General features: G+C 38.1%; 1 protein-coding gene across 5 annotated transcripts in view; it reads right to left on the reverse strand.

Annotated features, from left to right (window-relative positions):
* AFF1 (ALF transcription elongation factor 1) overlaps positions 1–23770 on the reverse strand; it is a 147205-nt gene that overhangs the window by 33090 nt on the left and 90345 nt on the right. For 4 of the 5 annotated variants that reach the window (XM_088133090.1, XM_088133094.1, XM_088133091.1 and 1 more), the window contains 6 exons: positions 17720–17764; positions 16574–16660; positions 15267–15303; positions 14088–14139; positions 3260–3314; positions 2973–3010 (listed from right to left, as the gene is read on the reverse strand). In XM_088133090.1, coding sequence (XP_087989216.1) covers positions 2973–3010; positions 3260–3314; positions 14088–14139; positions 15267–15303; positions 16574–16660; positions 17720–17764 — 314 coding nt within the window. The remainder of the gene's footprint in view (positions 1–2972; positions 3011–3259; positions 3315–14087; positions 14140–15266; positions 15304–16573; positions 16661–17719; positions 17765–23770) is intronic. The other variant, XM_088133092.1, reaches the window with a different exon arrangement.

A 23770-nucleotide genomic window follows, 5' to 3' on the forward strand; every position in this document is an offset into this window, starting at 1 on the left:
AGGTAATTATTAGTGTCAAACTCAGGCATCATTGTGCAAAACATTAACAGATGCTTAAACTCTTATTGGGAATTATGACAAAAAAATCCTGCATTTGGAATCAATAATTTCTTCAGAAGATTTTTTATAGAATCTTTAAATACCCTCAAGCTCATGTTCACAGTTTAGTCTTAAAGCTTTTATTGTGTTTGGCAAACCTTTTTATTGCAGGGCTTCTTGCCCTATTATGCAATCCTACATATATCTATTTGGCTGGAAATCCTGGCTTTTCAGACACTGACCTGGTTTCCTGAAAGAAGGCTTATGGACACAACTCAAGTAGATTAGTTACTTTACTGCAGACTAGAATGAAGCCATATTACAACAGTTCTGACCTACTGCTTTTTACAGAAATCAAAGCCCATGCATGCTTCAGAGTTTAAATCAAGACTCTCTCCACCCCTGGCCCCCAATATTTCCAAGGTAAGAAATATTTTGCCTTCTCCTCATGGCTGGGGTGGGGGGCAACTGAGGGGCATTGACAATTGGTTCTTCAGAGCCTATGGAATGCAGTTCCTGGGCACCTAATATTATTGAGAAATAAGCCCCACTATATTCAGTTATTCCCAGGTCAGCATTACAGCTTTAGGTCCTGCTTGAGTTTCTCCTTAAGAAACCACTCGAACCTGGAGGTTGAATAATTAGTCGATATTCAGACCAATTGCCCCCCCCCATTTAAATTTTTTTTAACAAGTCTGGAGCACTTGACAAGCTTTCTTGTAGCTTGGATGCCTGCAAAATATTGGTATCTTGTTTCCATTTGCATATGGATCTAAAGCTGCTACGCAGAATGAGAATTTCATTCATGGGATACTGCCCTTAATGGAAGCTGAAGAACAGGGATCATGTAGTGTTTGTGTGTGTGTGTGTGTGTGTGTGAAGATGCACACTAAAATCCAGCACTCCTGCATTCTTGTGATATTACTTAACAGGCTCACCTAAGAGGGTAGATTGCCTTGAATTCTATGCCCAAATGGAAAAGCAGGAATGAGGTAAGTTCTAGCAGAATTGTTAGGCTATAACACAACAAACCATAAAACCATCTCCAATCTCTGAATTAACAGCATTGTGAAGCACCCACATTTGCTATTTTTTTTTCTGTCAGGACCCTTATCTAAAGCATGGGCTACAACTATGATTTTATTTTTAACACGGTGTTGTGAAATGGAGACTACACGCCAGTCTGCAGATACAGACATTCAATCTGCAGCTCAGAAGTCATGTATGGAGTCAGGTTACCCCAGTCACTTCCTCTGCTAGAGATGGAAAATATTTGGTCCTTTTAAAAAACAAAGGGCAGAAATCAGGAGAATAACTCAACTGAAGTCTGTGGACAGAGGCTGAGAAAACCATACAACTACCACTATCCCCCTCAGCTTCTGGTTAAAATTTGGAATCCCAGAAAAAGATACGTTCAGGAAATTGAAATAGGTAGAAATAGCCTCCAGACAGGTATTTCTGCAAAGTTCTGATTTCTGTTTGCTGTTTTGTGCTAAGTCTACTTGCCTCTATCTCTCTGTACAAGTTAGGAAACTGAGTACTCCTGCCTTAAAAAAAAACACCCTCTGTCTTGCTCATAATGTTATAATATTTCTGTAGAAGCTTTTTGTAATCTGTAAGATTAATTGGAAGCTATCAGCATATTCTCAAAGATTCTGGCAAAGAAAATCCACATTTTGTGGTCTGTCAGAGCACTGTATTTTATTTTGAATTTTCTATGTGATTACCTAAGTTGACAACTGTTTTTTCCATGGGGTGGACAGCTCTGTAATTTGTCTCCTTCTACATTGTACATTTGCATTTTAATATGAAAAGATTAAGTTAAAAAATTTAAAAGGGGGGAGTTAAAATCATTGCTTTTTTTTCTGGTAAAGTTTTATTTTGTTTATCTCCTATGAGATTTGTTTCTTTCCCAAAGAGGGAAAGAAAGATCAAATTGTATAGTCACATGCCTCAAAAAAAAGCAGGGGGCAGGGCCAGAGCATGAAAACCCAGAGGGGTTCAGGAAAAGTATGTTTCAGACCTCCAGCTTTTCACCTTATGGGTTCAGCCATCCACTAGGCATGACTGTAATAGATTTGGGTTAAGCACTGTTCACTCCTCAGTATACATGCAATAAAATACCACTCTTAATGCAAACAAGGAATGAAATGGGCAGTATGCTGGAAGAGACAGGAAGAAGAACAATTCTGAGAACAGATACTGATTTTTAAACCATATTTTACAGCAAGGCAAGATTAGATTATCTGGCGATATCTGAGACTGTTCTGAAAATAATGAGTACACTTCTGAACATACATTGTTCAAATTACTTTTCTAATTTTTCTCCATGAAGCTGACACCGGCATACATAAATGGTACTTCATATTATATGCACTATCACCTCTGTGTTCAGTGAGTTATTAAAATATTGTTTTGCTCTTTCTTATCATTACAGTCTTGAGGTCAATTTATTTACTGATTGATATGTCACATTTATATAGCCACCCATCTCACACAAAGCGACTCCGGGCAGTGTACAACAACTGAATAAAATAAAAGATGAATAAAAACAATCATGAAAAGTAAAAGTGATTATTAAAATAAAAACATCAAACATTTAAAAAAATTTAAACGTTAAAATATACAAACCCCGCAGAGAGAGCAGAATATCAATTACAGTGGAGTCATCTAAGAATGTCTTCAGTTCCCAAAGACCCCCAGGCCTGATGGCATAACCAGGTCAAGCAACACAATTCCATATTTTTCCAGGTTTTACTAACTTATGTCAGTTTCAAATCAGCCTTACAAATATCTGTGAAAAGTTTAGCTTGTCTCTTAACTTCTCATACTCTCTGAATACTTTTGCAGAAATTTCTATTGACACATACTGAATATTTGCATCAAGTTTTGCCCTCCCCCATTTCCTCTTATTCTTCAAAAAGAAATTGTACCTTGGAGGCGTTGATGAGGAAGACGGTTTATCAGAAACCTGGTAACAGGGAAATGAAAAAGAGAAAGGTTAGTTTAAGCAATTCATACAGAAAATGGGCCACAAACATTTTAAAAAGCATTCTGTATATTAGAAAGATTATACAGTCTACCCCAACCACATGCCCTACAGGTGCACTGTACAACAACTCTCAAAATTCTTTGCCAGCACAGCCAAAGGCCAGGAATTCTGTGAGTTGTACACAAGATTGGGGAAGACCGATTCATAGCTGTATATATAAATACTGACTTGGTCATCATCGCAGTCTTCACTGTCACTGATCTCTAGATCTTTATGCAGTGTTCTGAAAGGCAAAGAAGGCATTAGTTCAAGTCTGAGAATTGATCTGCACTATCATAAATTCATTTTGGAAAATGCAAGCCTATTCTTAAGCAACAACCTTGGTTTTGTATACAACGTTCACAGGTCAGTTTCAAAAGTTTTACCTGTGCAAACCTCACTAACTGCTTAGCTTAGAAAGTGTTCTATACACACTACAGAGGACACCGTTTTTCAGAAAATGTTCTTTACACAAATTTCACCTTTGCACTGCAAAAAAACCCAAACCCAACCACATCCTCTTGAAAGCAAGAGAGATTCATGCTCCACTACTCAAATCTACCATACATGCTCTTACAGATGTGATTCTACAATGTATTCTTAGATATTGTAACAATTCTGATAGGCAAAACAGAATGCACCAGGTTAGTCAAAACAATAAACTACTTAAAGCTTGCTATGAAATGAACCATGGTCTTGATGCCTATGGTCAACCTGGTTTAACATTCACTGAGGTTTTGCCAATAAGTAAATTAGAACAGCAATGAGCAGTTGGGCAAACAAGAACAATTTAATTATGTGTATAACATTTAGAACAAAATAATCAAAAATCATTTAATTCAACAGCACTTCTCTGATGAATAGGAAATTGCATTACATTTAAAACCACCCTTTCAAAACCAGTGTAAAATCATGAAAATCTAAATGTGGTATTTGCAAGGAAACTTCAAAAATGCATAGTTGAATTGAGTTAAAATAAAAATAATTAAAATATCACCCTAGGGAGGTGTTATGGTTTCAGTCCTGAAAATATAATCAAGAAATTCTTTGCTCCTGCCAACAACTTTCAACTTTGTGCTCAAATGTGTTAATGATGGCATTTTTTCATTTATCCACACAAACTAAAGACTACATCAAGCTGTTCTCAAAATGCTGAAATATGACCACTTTGGGGATGGCTCCTGGCAGCGGTTTAATACCAGACAAAAAATGCTCTCAAAAGCCAAGAGAACGAAGTGATGGATAACCAAATCCAAATGAAAACACAGGAGATTAGAGCTGCTAGCTAGATAAGATCTATTTATTTATGCTTGCCAGCTGGCAGTCCTCTTTAAGTATACCTCCCCCTGCAACGCTGTGGGTGAAACTCACACACGCGACTACTGAGTGTGATTAGTAAACTCTATTTGTGCCATATATTTGGAAATTGCTATGCTGGTTAGAATGTAGTAATATTCTGGCTGAAGAGCAAGTAACATTTAGAGGGGAGATCAACTTTGAACCACAGTATTATGTTACACCATCTGGTGGACAAGTACACCAGCATTTCCTGGGGAGCCTTGTACGTGGCATTTGTGGACCTCAAATCAATATTTGACTCAATTCCTAGAGACAGGCTCTGGTGGAGGTTAAAACATTCCTCCATCTAACAGTGAATGTTACTCCTTATTATGTCTCAGGATGGTATCTGGAGGCCCAAGGCCAAATGTCTGCTCAAATCCCCATTCAAAAAGGGGTCAATCTAGAGTGTGCTTTGGCTCCTCCTCGGTATCTTGTGACTCTACAGTGCAAGTCGCTCCTGAAGTCAACAGATACCTGTGCTTTTCTACATCAATGAAGTGCCTATTCTCTGTACTACTCAAATTAACTAAGACAAATTAAAACAGCAAAAATTAATTATACCTTGTATCAAAGCAAAGGTTATGCTATTCTGAAGAAAAAGAATGAGCCATAAATGTGTATGGATGAGAAATAGGCATGTTTAGAGCAAGCTAGCTCCTTCAAATACCTTGGGATTACTGTTCAGCCCCCCCCCCCCACCAGGACTGTTTGGGGGCAACAACGAAGGTCTATCTGCCTGTGTCCAAGTTAAATCCTGAGTTACGTCCGAGTTAAATCTTGAGTTTCCTTTTCATTGGGGGCAGCAATTACATACTGGTGGCACTTAAAAGTTTTTAAGGCCAAGAAAATCAGTCAAATGCTATAGAGTTTTCAGGTTTGTATCCATAAAGATTCCCAACACTGGAAGGTGTTCAATGAAAAATGCTAACAGCTGTATTGCAGGCCCTCTGATGTATTCCCAATGTGTCTTTATGCTTGGAATGAGATATACTCCTCTGCAATATGGGTGTGGACTTGTCACTTTAAATGTCAGCTTAAGCAAAGATTTTTATCTGGATCTTTGATCTCCTCCAATATGCCTGAATGGGTATACTTCTTAGAAGAAAAAAATTGAAAACGATATTTAATATTTTAGGTTCTCAGGTCAGGTTTTGAGAAGGTTAAGATTACAGACAGGTACTGACTATTAGATGCGGGCCACCCAAAATAATTTAATGGAAAGAGGCCAACACAAGAATCTTTACATTATTATTTCATATCGTTTTTATCTCACATCAAAAAGCTTTCTCTTCCCCAGCTGAATGCCTTATCATCAATGTCTTTGGAAAGGAAAACAGCCAGGTATCCATATCAGAATAGATTAGTCCACGTGCAGTCAGGGAGACAGACACAGCCATGGACGAATTGCTGCCCTGCTGCTTTCATACAGATTATCACTCTGACCTATTAATACCCCTTCTAACCAAATTCATAGTAAAACAGAGTCATTATATAATCTCTTATCAGATCAGTCATTACAGTGGAAGTGTGTACATGGCTGACTGTTAAATATGTTTCAGTAAAATGGCTGATGTTATAATCTTGATAATTTACGGGTGCTAGGATATTAAGTGGTGATTTTTTTTGTGCTGAACTTTACGTACAATCTGACCTTTGACCATAAATAAAGACCATCTATCTCTCTCTCACACACACACACCTCCAAGTTTTCACAAACAGCAATCAAGGAAATAAACCTGTTTCTGCACTACAGTATGAAAGGGAAGTGATTAAATTTTCTTTTAATCATTCTTTCAATTTTTCACCTACAGCAGATATGCAAAGCACATGAAGGGCCTTGGAACGGAATTAGCACATACTTTGCGTGCAAAAATCTTAGGTTAGGCCTCTGCCAACTCCAGGCAGGAAGGATTCATGATCAAAACTAAAGAGATTTGCCAACCAGTTATACAACTCAGGGCTAGATGCCCCCAAATTAATATAAGGCAGCTTCTTAAGAAAATGGAAGCAGTCTGCATGTTACTGGAAAAGCTGTTCATCAAAGAAAAAACCCACTGGAGATAGTTTTGAATAAGAGAAGCCAAAACTATGAATGTACCATATTTTTCCGTGTATAAGACGATACTTTTTTCTAAAATCATTACACTAAAAATTGAAGGTCGTCTTATACAAGGAAGTAAGCCAAGGAGAGAACCATGCGGTTGCGAAACTGCCCGTACTTTGTCTCTGCAAACAGGCTTCCTCCAATCATGAGCCTTATGTAACTGACGTCAGCTGATGCTGAACAAACCAATTGGAACGCATCCCGTTGGAGGTGGAGAGCATGTAGGCAGCGCGCAGATGTGACAGGGACTGGTAATGTCAGAGCATTCTGAGCCCATAAAGATGTCGGAAAAAAAAAAAAAAAAAAAAAGCTAATGTCTTACTCTGCAAAATTCAAACTGAGTGTAATCAGTTATGCAAAAGAGCATGGAAATAGCGCTGCTGAGAGACAGTTTGGACCTCCTCCCACTGAGTGTATCATGTAAATGTTACCTAATTACTAAATAAAAATGTGTTCTGCTTTATCTTTAAAATATTGATTTCTTAATTTTGGTTTGGAAAAGTGGGGGTCGTCTTATACATGGGTGTGTCTTATTAATGGAAAAATACGGTATATATGACTGTCCACAGAGAAGGGGAAGAAGACCAATACCTGCCTCCCCTAGATCTATCATCATCATCTTCTTCGTCATCATCATCATCATGATCACCACCACCATAATCATAATATATTTTGCTGTCCTTGCATTTGAATCTTCCAGTCAGACTTAAATTTTCATAGGCGTTAAAAACCAATGCTGAGGGTGATCATGTGAACCAAAACTAAAGCCATGGAGTTCATATCTGAAATGAGATCTGAAACAGGGTCTTCTTCACAGCTTTGTTTCAGCTATTCAGCTTGTTCTTGGATTACAGTAAAGGGTGTCTGCAGGATGTGGCAAAAAAAGTCGTGTTTGTGGTGTTTTATGTCTGACATATGTAAAAAACATACAGACCCCCCTGCCTCTACTTGGAGGTAACACTGCAGCAAGTAAATATTATATGTATTGTATCTTGCAGTCTTCACTGTGGCCCTCCAGATTATCCATAATCATGCAAGACAAAACAATTCTGTGGCATTGGCAAGTTACTGAATACAATTAGTAGCAGTGAAATCAGCCCCTTGTTTAGCCTTGATTAATGTAAACACACATCCTAATGAAGTTCGGTCCTTCGGCATTTGTGTTGTACAATGAATCCTATTATGTAAAGGAGGAGATATATCAAGGGATTATGTCAGGATAACTACAAACCCCAGAAGGCAATCCTTCAGATACATATTGAAGTTAAGATTCCCTGCATGAATATCCCTTTTCTTCCTGGTTCTACAGTATTGATTTATATAAAACTATTGAACAAACAGGACACAGTTACCCAAGAAAAAAAGGTAAAACCATACAGAAGAAAAGAAGGCGGCGGGGGGGGAAGGAAAGGTAAAAGCGTACAGAAGAATTTTTGAAACCTAATAGCAAAAGCAAAAAGCAAACTAGTGAAATTTTCATTCTGGTCTCACATTCTGAACTGGTGCAAGATTTTGTAATTATTCTTTCATTCAAATGGGGTCTTGTGGTGGTGACAATGCACTCACCACGGCCCCAAGAGAAGGGAGTGGAAGAAAATATGCAAAGGTCATTTAATTCAATCAATTTATATCCAATCTTTTACAGGGTTTCCCTTTCAGGTAATGATTAGACTTAGACTTATTTTGTTTCAGAAAGTTTGCTCCATTCTGCACTCCCATGCCATGCTTGGCACAACTTCATCAAGTCTCATGGGCATTCTGAACTGATCTACACAGCATGCAGAACAGTAATGACAGAGCTAACTACTGGACTTCAGGGACCTGGTTCCATGTTGCCACATCATTCATCTAGCATGCAATGGGGAGAATGCTTTAATGAAACTTTGCATAATAGTAGGGATCTTTCAAAATGATAAACCACACCTGCATTCTGCTAGGAATCTAGAACTGCAGGTTTTAATTCTGCACAATGGACTGGAAGAAATAAGCCTCAACTCCACAACTGATCATCTTGATCAAGGCTAGGCAACAAATGAGCATGGCATTTGTTATGTGCATTCAATTTGATATAGTGGTTAAGATGCTGGATTAGAAATCTGGAGACCATGAGTTCTAGTCCTTCTTTATTTTATTCATTCATTCATTCATTCATTCATTCATTCATTCATTCATTCATTCATTCATTCATTCATTCTTACATTTGTATGCCGCTTATCTCCCCCAATGGGTGACTCTGGGTGGCTCACAATTAAAATCAAAAACCCATAAACAATTAAAAATATCCCATAAATAATTAAGATTAGTTGATCTGTTAAAAAATCAACTATAAAACAAGCCCTGTACATAAATACTAAAAACATTCAAGATGGGGGGGCACAGTCAATTACCCCACAAGCCACCTCCACTGGTACGAGCCCCCATCGTTTAGACATGGAAGCTGGCTGGGTGACTTTGGGTACTCTCTTTCAGCCCATCCCATCTCACAGGGTTATTGCTATGGGGAAATAGGAAGAGAGAGCACTATGCTCCCTTGTGTTGTTCAAATAAAAGCAGGAAAATAAATAAATAAATAAATAAATAAATAAATAAATAAATAAATGCTGGCAATGCGTGCACTTCTGGTTGCACACTACTTCTTCTGATTGGTCTAATGTTTATAAGCAGGAAAATACAGAATTCTAGGAGTTGAAGTCTACACATCTTAAGAGTTGCTGAGATTGAAAAACACTGATCTAAAGCACGAAGTCTTTAGATCCTGCTCCTCAGCCTCCCAAAATATAGTAGTATGTTTTTGTGATAGATAGATAGATAGATAGATAGATAGATAGATAGAGTATATATGAATTACACTATTTATTTTTCCATTATCTTACCATGGGCTTCTTCAAAAAGACAGACACAAACTGTCTCTGTTGGCACATTATTAATAGCTTCCAGATAAGCTATTAATAATGCAGCAACAACCTTGCAATTGATGGATTACTGCCAGGAAAGAAAGGACAAGCCATACATGAGTCATCATTCTACCTGGATGCATGTGAAAAACATTTCCTAGGCAAAGATTTCAACAAGCTTTTGTGTACTTTTATTTAAGCAGAAAGACAAAACTTTATGAGTTACATTTTCTCAAAAGTTCATCCTTTTCTGTTTTCTAAACAAACCATTTAGGACCTACTGCAGTCAACATTTAGTGTTTGAAAATTTGAGCTTCAAGTTCAATGAAATTTCAAAATGCTTGAGAGCACTGTGCATCATAACCTACATTTTTTCTCAAATATTTTAAAATCTGTACTCTTAAAGTTTGACTTAGATTGTAGATACAAATTTTAGATCTGTGCACCACAGAGCTGAGAATGCAGTAGCTAGAACATTACCAGATTAAAAAAAAAGTAGCAGACACTGAATGTTTAGGCTTGCAAGAACAGGGGAGGAAAAGAACCCATGCAAGATTTTTTAAAAACGTCCATGTGTGTGCACACCTGCATGCATTCTCCAACTGAGGGTACAGACTAGTCTCTCTTCTAATCACTGCCAGCCAGAGACAATGAACTTGTCCCTGCTCTTGTAAACAAGAAAAGTAGCTTCCATTCCAGCAAAGCCAGGTGTTAAACTTGAGAGCCAAAGTCAAGAATGAAAAACCCCTTGGGAAATCCATGTTTGCTCTGTAAAGCTGCGTGCTTAATTTGGGTGCACAGATGCAGAGGGATTTCAGCCTCTAATTAACCAGCACAAATGCTGCTTGTTTTCAGTTGGCTATGCTGTGCAAGTGAAGTGACTCAAGGTAGCTGGGATTTCAGGTGGCGGAAAGGAAAGGAAAGGAAAGGAAAGGAAAGGAAAGGAAAGGAAAGGAAAGGAAAGGAAAGGAAAGGAAAGGAAAGGAAAGGAAAGGAAAGGAAAGGAAAGGAAAGGAAAGGAAAGGAAAGGGCATAATGTATAGAGTCCTGCTTACAGATAATTTAGAACTGTAGTCTCAATAATTAAATAACAGAATGAGATATGGCTATTATTAAACCTCTGGTTCCAGTGATTCTCTTCCACACTTCTGCAGAGTGATTAACCATTCTCATTAATTGATAATGTCAAGCTTTCCTTGGCAAGAGAAAGGAGACCTTCTCAGCATTGGTTGCCCTTATAAAATGAGCATTAAAACCATTTTAAAACACAGACACATCCAAAGACTACACTCCACATCCAGACATAATTGAAAAGGATGCAGACAAAACATTGGAGCTGTTTTTGATATCAGAGCAAAATCCTCCAGGGCAACTAAGCCCACTATTCTAAATCTGGCATGGGGTATAGGCTGATGATTCACAGGAAGACACAAGCAATTCTATCTTGAATGGCTGTGGAGTAATCCCCTTTTATCCTCAATTATAAAGAGCTTGGCTTTACTCCTACTCCTCTAAAACCAATCTGTCACTAATTATATGGATTTAAGGTGGTCCTCTGGGGGATGAGACAGGCAGAAGGGGCAACATCAGGTTCACCAGTGACAACAGTCTGGATTGTGTATTTTCTTGAAAGAACTTTTACTGCTCAGTTCAAAAATATAAGGGTGATTTCGTACATTTGCCGCATTTCATTCAAAAAAATTATCCCTCTCTCCCTCCCAACATAATGGGTGTAGTATAATTTAAACAGCAGGTATCCTCAGTAAAGCATGATCAGCCAAGCTTAGCCTCATCTACTGTTCTCAAGCAAAGCTGTTGTAAATACTGTAGCACTAATAAAACTGCTACTCTTTTTCTTGCAAACAGTGAGAGTACTAATAAAAATAAAAAATATGCTTGCTAAAAAATGAAATATGTGGTTGCGTCATCATCACATAAGGCAAGTATGGTATTATACAAACACATTCACATAAAAAAAAAAGTAGAAATGTCACATTCCTATAAATGTCCTCTCCCCTCCACACCTTTAAACTGGCAAGCTTAAAACTCCGCATGGCCACATCTCAGTTCTCAGCCTTAGGGGCAAGGTTTCAATCCATGCTCATATTGGTTGGCAAAAAGGGTGGAGGAATATGTGGGAAAAAACTCTTAGCTTCAGAAAGCGGGCTGCTTCACTTTGGGTAGCCACTGACCTTCTTTTCAAAAATAATATTTCTGTTCCTGGTCTAGATTTGCAGCTCCTGTGACTGGAAAGAATATAATTTGTAAACATCTAATGTCACAAACCATCTAAATTGGAAGTGTTATCAAAATAAATGCATGAAATCATGCATAAGCAATGTGATGCAATGTAGGCCCTTGCAGGCCTGCATTTACCTCCCTACTTCATCGTCTTGTTCTTTCAATGGTGGGTAGAACGTGGTTTGATTTGAAGCAGGAGCAGTGGGGATGTTTCGAGGCAACCTTCCCATTTACCTTCTGAGAAAGGAGTGTTTTATAACAAGCCCTCCTGTGGGAATTCCATGATATCATTTCAAAATTTCAAATGTGTCATCAATATTATATAGCAACTATTTCCAAGGGAAAGTAGCATATTAATTAAATCATTTGAACTCTAGGGAGGGCTGGAATATTTCAGGGAACGTTGGAAAGTTCAAATAAAAGAACACCATTACGTGTTTTCTTGGCAATACACAGGCTATTATTTGCTTGTTCTCGCTTGTTTTCAGGATCAGGATGTCTCCAGAAATGAAACCTAGTAAACATTTTGTTTACTACAAACAGTTCTGCACAGTAGCAAATGCTGAAGAGCTGCTGACTGGAAAAATCAAGTTGATTCATATATTAGACCAGTCAAGCAAGATGGGACCTGCACTTTAAGTAAGACCAAAGCCTTGGCAGAGATGTTAATCTTCAAGCAAACCCAACACTATTCTCTAAAATCCCCTGAGCCTTCTTCCCACATACACTTATTTCCCCACACACTTTCTTCTTTTTTTTCATTGTACAAAACCTAACAAAAATCACATTGAAGTCTATGGAGGAGGATCAAATTGGAAATGGTTGTTAAGGAAGCAGCAGCTAAACTCTACCAGCTTAGACTCTCCTACAATTTTAAAACATTCACAGGATTTCAAGCTTAATGCAAACATCTAATTTTGCCAGGGAAGGAATCTTGCTGCACCCTGTATTCCAGAAACAAATGTTCTATGTGTGTTTGTGCTTGTGTAAGTGAGAGAGACACACACACACAGCCAAATGATAAATGAAATAAAAAACTGCATGGAACTGACAGCCTATTTTTCTCAATTGTAGCCAACCCTGCATTGAAGCAGCTAGTTCTTAGAAACACACAAAGGGTCTTCTTAACAGTAGTCTATACATAAAAAAAAAAGTTGATAGAATATCATGATGCTCTCAAAATCCAGGCAGCTAACTTAGTGCAAATGCATGTTTCCAGATAATTAAAGCATACAGAGAGAATGCAAACACAAATAGCTGGTAGCTTTCAGTCAAAGACAAGAGACTGTAAATATTACAATAAATAAATACAGGAATACAGAAGGCTGCCTTATACCTGGTACTTCAGCCCAATACTATGTAGTCCAATTGGCAGTAGTTCTTGATGGTTGCAAACTGAGACTTGTAACTTCATCTTTTCCAGTCCTTTTAAAAAGGGACTGAATCTACACTCCTAATGGATTAAGGCATAAGCAATGATCCAAAGAGGCAGCTCTTTATAGATAAATTGTGTTTTCATTGATAACTTGCAAGGTCTCTTAAACTAAAAGAGCTTTAGTGCTCAGCCTGCAATGGAAACTGCATGCGCCCAATATTCTTATTCATGACTAAAGGCTAAAAGAGGTCTACATCCTGAAAATTCAAGCAAGTAACTATTCAACTGCAGGTTTTCACTACTGTATGCAGCATTCTTAGAAGCTCAGCTGTAACTGTGGTTTGAAAATTTGAGTGCCGTCAAATTTCTATCTCAAAAATTTCTATAGGTTGAAATTTTAGTATTCTGCATCACTCCTTATTGATTCCAGATGGCTTATAAAATGGCATATGTATACATGTGAACACAATGTATAGGTGGCAGAGCTTTTTTTTTAAAAAAAGATAATAAATTGCAGAGGATATGAATTCTTGAATAGTTCCAAGACACAAAGCCAGTGATACATTTCCTTCCCCCAACTGGTGCTGTCAGATGTACTAGAACTTAACCAATTCAATTGGTGAAAGGAAGCTGAAATTCTGGAAGATGCCAGTTGTGGAAAGTGTTAATGAAATATTAACACCTTCCTAATAAATTCAAATAAATAAAATTAATTAATCAAATGCCAATGGAATATATTTCTCTTTCCTGGTGGAACTTGTTGACTACTTCATGCAAAGAGTAATCATGCTTACTAATGTTATAATAATGTTATAAAGTTACAACTCTACAACTTCAGCATCTCCATTTGAAACTAAGGACAAAAGGTTCCTAAGATTTGAATGATCAGAATGAACAATGCATATGATTAACTGCAATGCCAAACCCTAAGTAGTTTTTTCTACAGTAACCACATTTCAATTAAGTTAAAGCTACCTGCAATAAATCTCCTCTCATTCACTAATGACTGACAGATTTCGCTAATGAATGACAAACACCCCCCCCCCAAATGCAATGACTTACGATGTTCCTTGCTGAGAAACAGACAAAGTCTTCAAAGGCACATCATACTGCTCTGAAAGACACCAAGGGGGGAAAAGGGGCTATTGGTGATGAACATTTCTGATCTTTTACAATGTTTTTTCTCCCTCTCCCTCTGCATTACATTTAGGATGGGCATCTTTAATTCATGATATATATATAATCTAGGCATCTAAACACTATGAAGCAAAGGTGGGATAAATACAAGCTGACTGTAGCTAAACAGGCAAGCTTGAGATAATGGGTGGCAATATGAGAAAGGAGAAAGAATTCATTAAGCAGTTTTTTAAAAGGAGGGCAGAATAATCCATATTGTCTTCTAATAATCACTGCATTGTTATGTAAGACGCATACAAATTGGTTACTTTTTAAAGCAGGATAGGCGGATAATATTTTTTAGCAGCAGCAGCAATTTCCTTCTTAAAATAATCTGAAACCGTAAGTAAAGAATGTATGGATCATAAACTGAAAACGTTTCACAGTTTAATTTCATGAAAGTTGGGACTGTCTTCTGAATCTCGTAGCACTGACATGAAGGGTGAGAGAAAGTGTACAGTTGACACAAAAGAGATGGAATTTCAGGAGGCAGGAGTAAAATTCGTTACTCTTTAAAAGATAATGTGGTTAAAAAGGAAAGAATTTGGAGGGGCAATGAGACTGACAAACTGGGGCGGGGGGCGGGGGGAATCCCATGAAGAAAAACTGAAGCAACTGACTCTATAGCCCCAAAACAGGAGATTCTGGAGTGACATGGTAGCATTCCTCGTATATGTGAAAGACTGTCAAAGAGAAGATAAAGCCATTTTCTTTGGCCTTAGGAAGCAGGATTAATTCTATGGGGTTCACAGCAGAATTAAACTTAGGGAAAAAAATTTTTTCAGAGGATGGAAGTCTTCAGACAGAGACTAAGAGTTCTGTTAGAAGTGCTGTGAACTGATGCATTGTGCAGAAACTCTGATTAGATGGCTTACATATCCCCAGCCTCCAGAACTATCAGAACCTGAAACTGCTATGCTTGATCTCTAGCCAAAGGCTGAGAAGCAACTCCCTTTGTTCAGGCTCCATAGTACGTGAATATGAATTCTATGTAATCTGTCAAAATGAACAAATAGCAGCAGGATACGGCAGTTTATAACTTTATACTATGGTCTTTATACTCACTCTGGCTCTGAATTACTGATCCAGACTGCTGGGTTTCCTAGAAAGGAAAAAAAAAAAAAGATTTTTATGTACAGCCTAGTAATTTTAGGAATAAACTAAGATAAGCAAATTTAATCAAGCTAATGCCTCACTTTTCCTTTCTGTATAGCTGGAAAAATACTGTACCGTTTTACATTATTTTTCTTTATTCTTATTATCATCATTATTATGAATATTTATTTATCTATACTTGTTATCATATTTATTTTCTATTATTTATTTATTTATTTAATATATCAAATCTGTCACCTCCCGTCTCGTTAAAAAACAACTCTGGGAGGTTTACAAGGCGGTTAAAATCAATTAAAATTACAGTATAAAATAATCCTAAATAAATAGAAAATAAATATAATCCAAGGATAGATGTTAAAATTGACAGTAACAGTAAATATTATTATTACAGTACTATCACACTGCATGGTACTTTCCATAGTACTAAAGTTAACATTCTACATGGAAAAGAACAGAAAAGAATAGACATTGAGGTAGGAGTAAACAGGGAAAATATGCATTTATTTCATTTATGTGTATTCTATTTTGTTAGACATACACACCACCTTTCATGCTGGCTTACAAAACTAGCAGGGTAGAGACAAGAGTTTCTAGTGCAATTTTTTTTTCTTTCAAATGTAAAAGAAATGGGCAAAATCAGACTTCTGGTAAGCAATTCCAGGGTGTTATCGGTAGCAAAAGAGAACAGGCAGAATAAGAGCAGTAGTTGTGAGATTATTAACTTCAGGTGAAGTAACTCAGGAACTGTATAAGATGTCTTTGGATACAACAAATAAATCTAGTGTAGCTAATGTGTTCTGGGTGCCCTACACAACTCCTAAAAGAATCAGGCAAGCATGGCCATCACTGAGAAATCTAGGAATTGCATCCACCCATGTAGAGTGTACCCAGGTTGTAGAAGGCTTAGGGGATCTGGGGCTGAAGGGAAGAGGAATTCTGAATTTTGACTTTCTCCTATGGAGCAATTACATGTCATGATTTCTAGGAAGACTGCTACCTGTCTGAAAAATAAAAGATTCACCTTTTAAACTACATTTTAAACAAAACAGAGATGCCAAGAACATAATGTTTACATACCCACAGAGATCAGTTTAAAGCAATAGTCGCATGAAAAAACTACCCTTTCACAGTTATTTTTTGCTTTGTCCTGCAAACTTTTCCCCTGCCCTAGAAATAACAAATGCCAAAAGGAGATGAATGACATGCATTTTCATTCAAAAACTGATATATATGGAATGAAAGATTTATTTCTTAACCTTTACAGGGAATGGAAACTTTGAAGGCTCAGATGTGCTAGGAGTATGGATGGCTGTCAAAGGAGGTGGCCATGAATGGGTCATTTCCTGGGAAGAAATTGAGAAGAATGATAATCAGCTCTTAATTCCCAACTTTATGACTTCCTCAGCTACAACAAGAATAAGAAAACCTTCCAACAAGAAACACAACGATGTAACTGGAAAATTACAGCCAGCTTTTGTTGCCTAGAGTTTGAGGTGATCCTTGAAACTATCATCAAAACAGACAGACTTTGGTTCCCTAACATTTGAACGCTCTGGGATCAGAGAAATGCGAACCATTCTTCTCTTCTACTGTCATACTCCTACCCTCTGCTCCTGTCCATAGTTCTGAATGCAATAATTAACAGCAATGCAAGTGGCAGCATTAAAAGAAAGAGCAGGAATATCAAAATATGCTTAGGAAACCCAACGAAAATTCTACTCTTCTCTTTTTCTGATTTCAGTCTGTATTATCTTTTGGTATTGTAACACTCTTTAATAAAAAGCATTAAAAAAAAAAAGGAAATCCAATCAAAATCAGTGACTTTTGGATTCCCAGCTTGTGTTTCTTCTAACAAGTCAAAGTCTGAAGCCAAATTGTCTTTTGGATTCCTGCTTTATTAAAGATAAGCCAAACCAAGAATCAGATTCCCTTATAAGCTGAAGCTTGGATATGGAGTTCTTGGTCACCTGTAGCAGGAGGAGGGGCCAAGCAAGACTGGTAGGGCAGCATGCAAAGAATGCTTTTTTGTAACTAATAAGCCAAAATTTCAGAGAATTATGGCTCATCAGCTTGGATAAACACAAATAATGTGTTATGTATAGTCCTTGTATATATATGTATGTGTGTGTGTGTATATATATATATATATATATATATATATATATATATATATTACCTGTAACTAGCAATTATTTAAAACGTTCAAGATGGTATTGTGCTTGAAGCCTATTGATTAAGTTCTGCAGTGAAGAAGCACGGACAGCATTATAAGGGGAAAAACTATCATTTGGTAAAGAAATAATCTTAATTGATACCCAGTAGTTAAAAAAAAAAACCATGAAATTAGTACTGCTTCCTTTACCGCAAAACATCTTTTTCCCCCTTAATGTTAATACACTCACCTTCAAAATTTCTTCAACACAATGGGCTTCATTGGAGTAAGACTGCTGAAAAACACAAGGGGGGTGATGGTGGTGGTAAATCCATGAATTAGTGATATTCATGTACAGAGAGAAAAACCACAATGTGAAGATTTGATTTACAAGAGAAAACAGGAGTGATGGGTGCTGATATGAAAAGCCCTCTTGAAAGACAGAAATTTCTTCCCCTACTTTTGTGTTAAAAAGGGACTTTTCTGCTCTTCAGTTAAACTATTATGGTAAAACCATATAGTTTTAGTTTATAGAGCCAGTTTGGATAGGGGTTAAGGCACCAGGCTAGAAACCAGGAGGTCTAGTCTCGCCCTAGGCATGAAAGCCAGCTGGGTGACTTTGGGCCAGTCCCTCTCTCTCAGCCCAACTCACCTCACAGGGTTGTTGTGAGGAAAATAGGAGGAGGAAGGAGTATTAGGTATGTTGGCCACCTTGAGTTATTTATAATAATGATAAAGGTAGGATAAAAAATCTTTAAAAAAAAGAACAACCTCTATAAGACTACAGTTGACAGACCTAAGCCCAACTATGACCAACGAGTTAATGCGCTATTTAACTGATTGAAGTTGTGGTGGTGATCTTGATCCACACTAACAGGAATTCCTGCATGCAGGTGAATATCTCATCTTTAAGACAAATCTGAGCTTCATGCCTTAAGAAGGAAATTCCTACATCATGCCATCACTGTAGTGAACTATTTTTGCTGCTGTCTGGAAAGCGCACAATATATTCACCACAGAAAGCTGGTCTCCTGAGAAACAGCTCCAGTGACTGTCATAGGAGGCTATTTCCCAGAGGAATAATTTGAGTTCCACTATAACTGAAATCTCTTCTGTTTCTTTCAAGACTTATGCCACACCCCATAGCTGTTGCAGAAATGTTTAGAAATTCACCTCCATCCATTACACTTAAACGCTCCTGCCTTCTGAAGAAAGTAATTTCCATCTATAGTACCAAGAATAAGGCAAGTCTCGGCAAGATTCCAGCATATTATTCGAACATGTTCTAGCTTCCACAAGTGAACTAGAGCCAAGCTTCTTCAAACAGAAGACGAATGCTTAAGACAACTGCTTAAAATTAAGGGGAAAAAGTCTTTAAAAAATAACATTCATAATTAAGTGCTGTTTAAAGTACCAGAGTAGCCTAGTGATATGAGAAATCTACAGGCAAATTTTGGTGGGAAATTTGTGATCCAATATGTACATTTAGAGAAGTCCTCCCACATCCTTAGCCTTCTGGGGACTAGTTTCTTTGATCTCTCATCTCCCCGTTTCACAGCAACTACAGTACAGCCCCTAATTTCCTGGACTCTGTATAGAAATTCCCCACCCCCACCCCAAAACACACACAAACTCTGAACCTTTCATCTTTTCCGTCCCTGATCTCTTTATTTTCTCTTCCCTCTCTCTACTCATTTTTGCATGCTATTTCCTCAGTCCTCTATCTTCTTGATAATTCAGTATTAGATGAGCATTAACTTCTCATTTCCTTATTATGTGCATCATGTGTCAAAATTATTAATGACAGCATTCTATGATTTCACACCCGTTCAACCATTCTTGGAAAGTTCTCTCAGATGGCCAATCTTTTATTTTTCAACCTAAACTCAAACAGGATACGCTCTTCTGTCTTTTTAGTAGCTTTACATCTTTGCATCTTTTAGCAGCTATCAATACGCATGTTTTTCCATGGCTGAAACGAAGGGTGGGTTGTAGGACAGATTCTCAAACTTTAGACTGAGACTCCCTGGAAGGTTGCAAGCAACTTAGAAATCAAGCTTGCACTTTTGAATATTACTAGTCCAATGAAACAATTAGCCTTACTGGGGGAGGGGGAGCACAGAAGTTCATCATTTTAGGGGGTCAGATTTTCACAACGTTTGAGAATCACAGGGATACAGTTTTAGAGAATGTATGTACTGTCTCCTGCAGTAACCCTTTTAATCAAATTGCATAGCAAATAGGTTTGTATCCAAACAAAGGTCCAATATATTTATGAGCCAGTTTGTGGAAGGAAGGATGCTCAAAAATTAGAAGTCTTTGATCAAGGCAAGATTATACTTATCATATTGTACTTGACTCTTGCAAGAAACTCCCAAACCTGGCAAAGCTACTTGAGGCACATATTCACCCAAGATCTCCTTTGCAACCCTCTTCTTCCCCTAAAATGAACCATATGCTTTCACACAGTTTCATTCTTATTAGGAAAGAGGAACTGCATAGTTGATAGACTCCACTGATTTCCAAACTTCATAGTTGCAAGCAGACAGAAAACATTACAAGAAGGAAAGACGACTTGACTGGAAAGTACGAATCCTGTCTTTCACATGTCAGTTTAACAGTGAAAAATATTATTATTTCCAAGAGAATGAGTTACAACATGTTGGGGATGGTTCTCTCTCTGTTATTGTTTTTAGAAAACTAGTGAGGATATGATTTTGCTCATACAGAATGGGTGTACATTAATTATGGCTCCCTCTAATTCTTTCTCCTTATTAGAGCCCTGAATTGGAGTGAATATTTTTCCAATTCAGATGAAGAAAATCAAGAAACCACTTAGCACTGTATAACCTTAATCCTAAATCTCCAGAGACACAGAGCCTTGCCTAACACCACCCAGTGAATGAGTTATCATCTTACGGTGAGATTCAAACTGACGGCTACCTGGCTAACACTTCATTGTCTCAACTATACGTCCTGCAAATTCTCACCATACTACAAAGCGCTCTTGAACAAACAGCAAGTCTTTCTTGTTGCTCTTCGATGAGTACCGCAAATACACTGGGCTGTTTACAACACCCATAAAGCAGTAACATCTCCTGGATTCAAAACACTTTAGTTTCACCACAGACAGAAGGCTGAGGCTTAGAAAGGAAACTGCCTGTATGATTTTTATGACCCAATTTTGAAAGGTTATTCCCAGTCAATGTATCCATTTTCTCCTTTTTTATTAACTTGCAGAACCAGTTAATAAAGAAAGGGGGCCTGGTTTCATGCCCATTAGATATCTAAAGTAGGCAAAAGGACAGCTATTACTGAAACTCTGAACTGCACACAAACTTCCAAGTTTCACAAAACCTTCTCCCGGCCACCGGGTTAGATGTAAGCATAGCACAGTCTTTCCAACATGGTGTTCACAAGATGTATTCGATTTTGATTCCTACCATCTCACTGGCACATCTGGAGAAGGCCTCCTTTGGAATGAGATGGTAGGCTACACGATTCGTAATTGTTAACAATTAAAAACTTGTGTTGGGCTACAGGCAAAAGCTGAAACAGCTTTAACAATCAAGGTAGATTTTAATCACTGCAATTTTTAAATTGTTTTTATTGGTTAAAAATATGCATTTTTAATCTCAAACATTTCCGTTCAATAGGTTTCCTTTTCAGATACAACACATAGCTAAGCCTTACAGTTTAGAGTAGCATGAACCAGCAAGAATGACCCACTGCAAAGATCAGACTCACACACTCTCCTCTCCCAGCTAGGCAGGGAGAAGGTTATTTAAAAGATTTTACTTCCACTCTTAATTAACCATAGTTTGCTGGAGTCTCCGGAACTGTGTTTACTGTTAATTATTGTTAGAGACCGACTGGCTTCGAGCTAACCATTAACATCAGCTGCAGTTTGGACTGGGCAGCATGATAAACTACTGAGCAAAAGTAGAAGCAAAATATTCCTTCCCACAGCTCTGCAAGAGGAGATGATAGGAGGAACACGTAGGCTGTAAAAATTAATGAGACTTGCTTCTTCATTTATGGAAATGAGGCAAAGATGCCTAGATAATAACCACTTCAGCAGGGAAAGCACCAACAAGATATATACCATTACAATATATAATGAAGTTGTCTTATGTTGTCAGACTATGCAGTCCATTTAATCCAAACTGAAACAGAAGCCAACTGCAGACAGAAAAACAATTTCATGGAGACTGGGGACTACTAGATGGGAGAACATACACTCCCTAGGTTCCTTCCTTAAACATTTTTTAATTTATATGCTGCTGCATCTTTCTGAGTTCTGTTCAACATAGTTCATTATACAGTTCTATAACTATGTACAGGCATTAACATTGCCCAACAGGGACTGGGAATGTAGAAGTCATGACTTTCCACAATAACAATCACAGAAAACTCTCAATCAATCAATCACAAAAATGATGTGGAATTTTTGCTGAGGAAAGGAGCACAATGCCAAGGAGAAATTGCCAGTTCTTTATTCAACAACTGTTGGGTGCCTGCTTTCCAAGAAAGAGGGACCCTAAACAAAAGAAAGACAGGCGACCACTTTGGGGGTTGAGAGGTGGGACATCTGAGGGAACTGATTCATGGGCAAGTTTTGGGGAAGTGAGATAGGTGTTAAACAGGGGGAAAGTGTTTTTTTATTGTACAGATAGTCCTCAACCTTCAACCATTGGTTTAGTGACCGTTCAAAGTTACAACAGCACTGAATGAAGGGACTTATGACTGGTATCCAAAGTTATGGCTGTCGCAGCACCCCCACAGTCACGTGATCAAAATTCAGGCACTTGGCAGCTTGCCTGCACTTAGGACTGCAGTGGCACTTCAACTCCTCCCCCACCTATCTTCCCATCATCTCTGCCCTTTTGGGTGCCCTGAAAATGCGCCCCATTCTCACGCTGCTTTGGAAAGCCTTTGGAAAGATTCTGAGGTCTTCCAAGGCATCGTGAGAATGGGGCGTGCTATTTGGAGAACATGTGATATTTCGCCTAATGACCACCATCGCTTAGGGATGGAGGTTCTGGTCCCAACTGTGGTTGCAAGTCGAGGACTACCTGTAAAACAAAAGTCACACCTCTAAGACATCGAGCTAAGGATTCCACTGCTAATAGCAAGTGGAATTTGAGATAACCAGGCACCCATGCTTGATTATGTGGAATGCCTGTCGTCTCTTACCTTGTTTTAACAAAGCGTTCTCATTGGGGCTGCCCCCAAGATGAACCTTTAGGTAGACAGGTGAGAGCTTTCTCTTTGTTTTTTGCTGTGACAATATTAAGAGGACAGTGGAAACATAATCATTCTTAGGCCGTGCAGTAGCCTGGGGCTGGTCCAGTTTTACATATGCAGGTGGAGGAGTAGGAAACAGCAGAGGGGAATGGGGGAAAAGAGTCTGCAATAGGAGAGGCAGAGGGGAGAGGACAGAAAGAGAGGCAGAGGAAAGGGGGGAAGAGTTTGCAGCTTTATTTCATTATTTTTCCATCACAGTGACATACCATAAGATTACAATTTTTTTTGTAATATTTCAGTGTTCTTACATGAGTGTTCATGAGATCATGAGTGTGATTACCAAAATCTCATAAGATACAGCCATCTTGCAAGAGTTGGACCATTTTTAATTTTTTTAAAGGGGTCCACACATAATCACAAGAAATCACATAATGGGATCATGTTGCCAATCTGTACTGTGCATTAAATATACTGACTGTACCTGGTTTTAACATCAGAAGCTTTATTCACATTAGCTTGGATGCAAGATCCCCTTAGCCAAACCTTGTACTGGGACCAGGGTTTCCTATTGCAATCTTCACCAATAATCAAATACGTTGAGAGGACTGATATACTGTGCCTGGCTCCCCAATGTCTCAGATAAGGCCTTCTGTATCATATAATTCCTTTTAACATCATAGGCCACAATATTTTGTACCAGTGCTGTATGTTTCCTACTTTGCTACAGGCTCTCCCTAATTACTAGCTCTGTCTCAAGGAGAACCAACATTCAGATCTTCAATTTTTCCTATATATTGACCACTCTGCTTCTTTCCATCCCTTTAAAAGAAAAAAAACTGCTCCCGGGACAGTTCAGAGGCCAAGCTTTCTTCCTCATTCTCCTTGGGGAACCATATGTGTCCCCAAACTCATCCTATACTTTCACCTGCAGAAGATTTCCATAGTCACCACACATCTCTTGGTTTTGTACACATGGTTCAATGTGCCTTCGGTTTCACCTATTCATTTTAAAAAGGAAACCAACACTCCACCAACTTCTCACTTTCCACATCAA

This window comes from Python bivittatus, unplaced genomic scaffold (assembly GCF_059951505.1).
Source record: "Python bivittatus isolate LINGU-HERP-01145 unplaced genomic scaffold, Pbiv_v1 ctg000070_np1212, whole genome shotgun sequence".
Taxonomy (NCBI): domain Eukaryota; kingdom Metazoa; phylum Chordata; class Lepidosauria; order Squamata; family Pythonidae; genus Python; species Python bivittatus.